Here is a 7,465-nt window from a genome sequence, read left to right as displayed (position 1 = left end):
AGGTGGCCGTTGTCCGGGTTGATGGACACCAGGGAGGCCAGGGGCACATGCGCGTCGAGGGGCGGCAGCAGCGAGTAGGTGACCTGGGCGTTGGCGCCCGCGTCTCTGTCTGTGGCGCGGACGCTGCCGATGTGCAGGGCGGGGCTGTTGTTCTCGCGGACGGACAGGGTGTAGGAGGTCTGGGTGAAGGCGGGGGCGTTGTCGTTGACGTCGGACACCAGCACGGTTATGTTGTGCTCGGTTTTCAGCCTGGGGGTTCCCATGTCAGTGACGGTGATGGTGATGTTGTATTCGGCTCTTTTCTCTCTGTCCAGAGGGCTCTCTGTTACCAGGGTGTAGAAATTTTTGAAGGTAGGCTTCAAGAGAAAGGGGAGATTGTCCTGAATTGAGCAAACCATCCTCCCGTTGTCCCCAGAGTCTTGGTCTCGTAGGCTAAAAACAGCGACTACCATGTCAGGTGACGAATTTTCCGGTATGGGGCTGATAAGAGATGTTATGACTATTTCTGGTGGGTTGTCATTCACATCTACAACACTAACTAAAATTGCTGATTTTCCTGAAAGGCTCCCACCGTCAATGGCCTGAATATTTATTGTATAAGACTTAATTAACTCGAAATCCAGAAGTGCTTTTAAACGGACTTCGCCAGAAATGGGATGGATTTCAAATGTTTTCCGTATGTCTCTGGAGACGTGGGAAAATGAATAAGATAGTTCTCCATTTAGTCCTGCATCTAAATCTGTAGCAGACACCTTGACGACCAAGGAGTCCAGAGGGCTGTTTTCTGGTACTAAAACCTCATAGACAGACCTCTCAAACTCTGGGGCATTGTCATTGATATCTGAGACCAACACACGCACCAGTGCAGTTGCAGACCTGGGCGGAGACCCACCATCTAGGGCTGTTAGTGTTAATCTAAGTTCAGGCTCCTTTTCTCGATCCAGAGGTTGGTCCAGCAACAGCTCTGCGTATTTTCTACCCTCCTCACTGTCTTGCAGTTTAAGGTGGAAATGAGGATTGGGGCTTAATGTGTAGTTTTGAACAGCATTCTTTCCTACATCCAAGTCCTGAGCGCTATCCATTTGGAATGAGGTTCCTGGAGTAGTACTTTCTGAGATTTTCAGAAGTATATGTTTGTCTAGAAACGTGGGAGTGTGATCATTTATGTCTTTGACCCTAAGCTCAGCTCGAAAAAATTGCAAAGGATTTTCTAATAATATCTGGAAATTTAATATGCATGGCTCGGTGAGATCGCAAAGCGCCTCCCGGTCCAGTTTCTCATTTAAGATCAAGTTGCCAGTCTGCCGATCCAATTGCAAGTATGGTTTATAGTCATCAAAGATGACTCTGGCGCCCCGCGCAGCCAGGTCTTCCACACCCAAACCTATGTCTTTCACCACGTTGCCTATAAAAGAGCCGATCTCCATTTCCTCTGCCACAGAATAGCGCCAGGTCTCTGAACACACCAAAGACCCTCCCAGGAAAACAAAGAAAAGCAGCGCTTGCCTTATCTGCTGAGGGCTTCCTTCTCTCGGCTCCATGGCTCCTTGGCTCCCTAGCCGAACGTCTTTCCGCGGAAATATTTCAATTCAGTCTCAAACTGCTCCTCTCAGCTATTAGCCTGGACCATTGAGAATCTATAGACTTGCAATTCGGTGACGAGGGCGTTGCTGACTCCCTAGATTTTTCTTGAAATCCTCTTTTTATCACCACTGCTTCTCTGGAGCTCTCAGTTCCAGTGGTTCACGGTAACCAGAGCATCTGATGGTACAAAAATTTCCCCATCTTATCCTGCAGCGCCACCACGCGACTCTGCGGAGTCTCAGGTTTTAAACAAAGACAAATAAGTTTGAGACAAAATATTAATTTATCTTGCGTGTTTGTTGATGACTCTGAATTATACTTTCTCCTATATTCCTATTTTCTTTTCTCAGTTTTGTTCTTGTGATGCTGTTACTATTCAGTCTTTAACACAATAAACCACAATCTCTAGAGCTGTGGTGGCTATAAAAAGCATATTTAAGATATAGTCCCAACCTCAAATAAGTTATGCTATCTCTGTGAAGACAACACAACTAAACAACTAAAACAACTAAAAATAGTTAAGAGGACCTTTTTATGTAATTGACTTAGTGAGCAAGAGGTTCCCAGGAAAATTGGAAACGGGAACCAAAGATCTTAGTCTTCTTTAGATATCAGCAAATATGCTTTGAAAAGACAATAAAGATAATGTCATGTATTTAAAACTGAACTGGTATGTACAAATAATTGTTTGGGGGAGGCTTGACATTTCAGGCTGAGTAAATGGTACTGTTTATTTAGGGATACTCCATAAGTGTAGGCGAAAGTAAGTGCTCAACAGTAGTGAATAATGTAAGACATGTCCAGTTTCTGTCGACATTTTTTAAAAGTTGAACAAACTAGAACCCAGTTTAGTTGTGGAACTGAATTCTGTTTTGTAGACCCAGGACTTCCAGAGACATAATTCTAAATATATTATCATCCATTCATTAATTTTTTCAGCAAGTATTTGTTGAGCATACATTTTGTGTTAGGGATAGAGTGGTAAACATAGTTTCTGTCCTGAAAGATAGAGGCAGAAAAGTGGTCACACATTTAAAATAGAGCATAATGAATGCCATGATAGCAAAAGTTCATGCTAATATAAGAGCATAGACGAGGGTCATCTAACCAGGATTTGAAGTAGAGGAAAGACTTTTCCGGAAAAAGTTAATTCTAATTTGATACATGAAAAACGAGTTTGAGTAATCCAAACAAAAATTGGGTGTGGGGTAAAATTTCCAGCAAACTAAAAACATGATTGTGCAAATCCAAAAATGAAAGAAGTATTTTGGAGAACTGAAATAGGATCAGTATGGCTGAGCCATAGAGTAAGAGGAGAGAAATGGTGAGAGTTGAGATTGGAAAGATCAACAAGTATTTTGTAAGCCATGCCAAGTCATTTGGAATCTACATCAATAGAAATGCAAGATTATTAAAGTGTTTTAAATAGAAAAGTGACATGACCGTGTTCTTATTTTTCAAGAAGATCATCCTGTTTCAGAGTTGAAGATAAATCACAGAGGAGTTGAGACTAGAGGCAAGGGATGGATTAGAAGTTGTTCCATTAATACAGGTAAGAGATAATATTGCTGTCACCTAGAAATGCAGTTATAGAGTTGTATTAGAATGATAAAGATAAAATATGGTGATTAGACACAGAGTAGAATAGGAAGGAGTAAAAGTCAATGTACTTTTTTTCAGGCTTAGGGAACTGGGAGAGTGTTAGCGCTATTAACTGATAGAGTAAACACAGGAAGAGGAGAAAAGAGGAACATGTTTAGAGCTAGAGAAGACGTTTAGTTTTGAGGAATAGAAAGTTTTAATTTAAAACATGTTGAGTTTGAGGTGTCCATAGAGTATCCATATAAATTGTTAACATAAATGATCTTACATTATATAAATTAAGTTGAGGAAAGAGGTTTGGGCTGCAGAGACAAATGTGGGATTTATTGGTATGAGTGGTGATTGAAGCCCTTTGAGAAAGAATGTAAGTTGTAGATTAAGAGAAGTACGTTTGAATTTGTGATTTCAGAGGTGCAGCTCTAAAAGACTACCATCTTCAGAAATTGGCCATGGTCATATAGATCTACTAGACTAAGGGAAAATTAGATGTCACTAGGGATGAAGAAGGCTAGAAACTGAGTAGGTCAAATTCCTGGACTCAGAACTGTGGCAAGGGAGGGACAGAGTAAAACTATAAAGTTATATTTGAAAAATAGTCTTTATACCACTTCTTTCCCATGATCTTAATTAATTTAAAACCAACTGACATCCAGTTGATTTGATTCTCTCATTTGATGACTCATATGCAGAGACTATTTAGGCAGGAAGGTTTACTGATTTCTTTCAGCACTTGGAAGGTATCTTTCTTTTAGTTTCCATTAATACTGTTGAGAAATTGTCAACATGGAACATAGCTTTCAGTCTGTCATGTATTTAAAGATTAAGTGTCTTTTTCCTATGACTTTTCTTTAAAAAGAAAAGTCTTTTGAAATTTGTCTTGTCTTTCTGAAATTTCACAATGATGTTTCCATGTATGGTTATCTTTCATTTATCCTGTTAGGTTTACTTGGGTCTATTGAATCTGTGCATTAAGGTTTTCATCAATTCTGGACAATTCCCAGCCATTACTCTTTCTCATCTCTCCTGAAATTCTGGTTAAATATATGTTAAACTTTTTTACTCTGTTCTGCATTTCTAACCACCTCCTCCATATTTTCCACCTTATTAACCCTCTGAGCTATATGTGGGATAAGTTATAGTCTGACCTATCTTTCACTCCACAAATTCTTTATTTCACTGCATCTAGTTTTCTATTAAACCTTTTATTCAGTTTAAAATTTTGATTATCATATTTTTCAGTTCTAGGAGCTCTATTTGGTTCTTTCCTAATCTTTCACATTTTATTGTTTCTTGTTCCCTGTACATTTTCAGGTGTAACTTTTATTTCAGTTAAAGTTGTTAGCTTCTTATAGACTGTTTCTGATAATCAAAATATTTGAAGTGTTTGCAAGTTTATGTGTGTTTGCAAGTGTTTTATGTTTTCTGCTGGCTCTCACTCATGGTGTCATGTTTCCTTGTGCATGCAGTTATCTTTATGTTCAAGTTAAGAACATAAAAATTATTTATATGAATAATTCTAGGATTAAGATGAATAAACTTCTTTCATAGAAGGTCTGCATTTGGTTCTATCAGGATCTGGGAGCACTATTTGTCAATGACCACCTTAAATCAAGTTCAATGCTAAAACTCAAGTTCAAGGCTGTAATTGCATACAAGGGCTCATCCATTTCCAGTTTAATACTACCATAAAGGTGTCGTTCTTAGGATTCCATATTTATTAAAGTGAGGGTCTTCTATCAGCTTCTCAGTTTGTCAGGCTTTGATTTCCTCCCCCATATACACCATCAAAATAGAGGTTCACATATCCCAGAATTCCAGTTGTTCCCAAGGAAAAAAGTGGATTTGGGGCCGATTTTCTCTCTCTGAGTTACCTTTAAACATTAACTGTGACCTGACATATATTAGTGTTTTATTAGCTGTTTTTTTCAGTGGAAGTGTTGGTGTACATAATGTATACCACCCTTATTAAAAAGGTAAATTCTCAAGGATATTGTTATGCCTTAAAATGACAAGCAAATTTTTAGCTTTCATGGAGTATGGGAAATTGATCTTATTGAGAGAATAGAGAAATCATTGACATTGGTATAGCTCACACTTCTGTCTGCACTCCTATGTAGAAACACACATCTTCTTTCCTACATTTGTTCCTTCTTCTCTTCTTCCAATGTTTATATATTTGTATATTTCTATAAGTTTAAGATATTATGTATTATATGGATATATATGGTATGTACAATAAATCTCAGGCTCTTTCTTCCTTTTGAAACATTTGGAATTTATTCATGTGGTTGTCTGTACACCTAGTTCACTCCTTTTGATCACTGCATAATAATCCTTCACAAACATGTTCCACATTTTATTTATCAATTGCTTTACTGATGGATATGTAGATAGACTTCTATTCTTTGCTTTCCCAAGATGAACATTATCATGCACTTCATTTTGTAAAGCTGTGTAAGAATTTTCTGGCTTATATGCCCCAAAGTAGAATTGCTGGATCATAAAGTATGTACATACTAAATTTCATTAAATACTATTGAAACTCCTTCAAAATGGGGTGTATATGCAATTTCCTATGGTTCCATTTGATGGAAATTTGTCATCTTTACTAATGCTATGGGTATAAACTGCTGTTTTATCATGTGTATCAGCAACTAATGAGGTTGAGTATCACTTCATGTTCTTCTCAAACTTTCTGTTTTCCCCTCTTTTGAATTTCCTTTCCCTTTTGTCCTTTTAAAAATATTCTTTTGGCTCTCCTGACTTTCTGACTTTTGCTATCTGTAAGACTTATCTGAATAATCTAAATATTAATCCTTCTCAGTGAAAATGCTGCAAGTAGCTTCCCCCTGTCTGTCATCTGCTAGCTTGTCTGGGCTATCCTCTAGTTTTGAGGTAGTAATATTTGTCAATTTTTATCCTTATTGTTGGCACTTTTAAAACCTTGTTTAAGAAATCAAAATCAATAATAAGGTCATAAAGACATTTTTACTTAGACTTGTTACATTTTTTCCAATTAAATATTTCAAATTCACCTCTTAGATCCACATGAAGTTTATTTTTATATCACATGAGATAAGGATTTTGTTTCTTTATATAGTGAGCCAGTTTTCCCAATAACATTGCTAAGTAATCAGTCTCTTCCCCCCCACCCAAGTGATTTTGACACCTCTTCAATCATCACCAAATTTTCTTATATAAAATATCTGACCTTGAATTCCATTCTATCTGGTAGTGTACAAGTTTGTTTCTGTATCATTCAAATAGGATATTTTGTTATCTACTCTTACTCTTATGCATAAGAAGCATAAGCTTTGCTTCTAATGACTCTGAGAGATAAAGAGGGCCCAAACATTCTTTTTCAGGATTGTACTGCTTAAATGTCTATTTAATAAAATTCTCACAACTAGTAAATATCTTTTGCAACACAAAATAAGACCAGTAAAAACTGCATGAAGCAAAGAAAAAAATTCCTAAAAAACTGGCATTTGTTTTACCCATTTCACAATGTCAAGCAAAATTGCATTTTACTACATCATCTAGTCTATGATATTTAATTTTATGAGAGAAATCACAGAAATGTATATGCACAGTAGCTCTATATCCACACTACATTCTAGTTACCAAAGTGTCCACTGAACTGTACACTTATAGATTGGAGACATTATAATTTGGAACACCATGAGACATCTATAAACCATTAATATAGACCCATTCCTTCTTTATGAACATCTGAGAGAGGCCACAAAGTATTAAGGATGTTTTTATATTTACTTTTTAAAATCAATAGAAAAGTGAACCTAATTTATTTCTCTACCCGTTTGAATTTTCATTTTAATTTCTTAAGAAGTTTTTATCTGTACTCTTCTGATGGAGGAGTATTTACTCAAGATGATACCATGAACGTATGAGTTACATAATGAACAACATAAAATAATACAAATTTAAACCAGTAAATGTGGTATATTGAAAGAAAACAAAATAGCAACATAAAATCCCGGAACATTATAAGACTCTTCCCAAAACAGCATCAACGACAACAGTAAAAAAAAGGAAAATTACTTAAGAAATCAATAATTTTCAGTGTGGTCACTTTTATCTTGTCATAAAGTGAATTCTTGAAAAACACTATATAACAAAAAACAAACAAATAAGATACCCTACTACTGAATACTGGAGAGGTGGCACTTTTACTCTTTGTGATGAAAATTTTCAAAGGGAATAGTGCAGTAAAATCCAATATACTTTCCACCCAGCTTCAACAGCACTTTTTTTTTTT

At 36.7% G+C, this 7,465-nt stretch overlaps 3 protein-coding genes across 4 annotated transcripts in view; 1 reads left to right on the top strand and 2 right to left on the bottom strand.

Annotated features, from left to right (window-relative positions):
- The window catches only part of LOC114891615 (protocadherin gamma-C4), a 123,567-nt gene that overhangs the window by 99,670 nt on the left and 16,432 nt on the right, over positions 1-7,465 (bottom strand). The window lies entirely within an intron of this gene.
- LOC114891616 (protocadherin gamma-A2-like) overlaps positions 1-7,465 on the bottom strand; it is a 33,758-nt gene that overhangs the window by 17,247 nt on the left and 9,046 nt on the right. The window lies entirely within an intron of this gene.
- The window catches only part of LOC114891680 (protocadherin beta-13-like), an 18,482-nt gene that overhangs the window by 5,315 nt on the left and 5,702 nt on the right, over positions 1-7,465 (top strand). The window contains 1 exon segment of the mRNA XM_029215901.1: positions 3-351. Within this exon segment, the coding sequence (XP_029071734.1) occupies positions 3-351 (349 nt within the window).

This window comes from Monodon monoceros, unplaced genomic scaffold (genome assembly GCF_005190385.1).
Source record: "Monodon monoceros isolate NGI ecotype Baffin Bay Population unplaced genomic scaffold, NGI_Narwhal_1 Super_Scaffold_12, whole genome shotgun sequence".
NCBI lineage: Eukaryota > Metazoa > Chordata > Mammalia > Artiodactyla > Monodontidae > Monodon > Monodon monoceros.
This window is presented reverse-complemented; position numbering and strand designations above follow the sequence as displayed.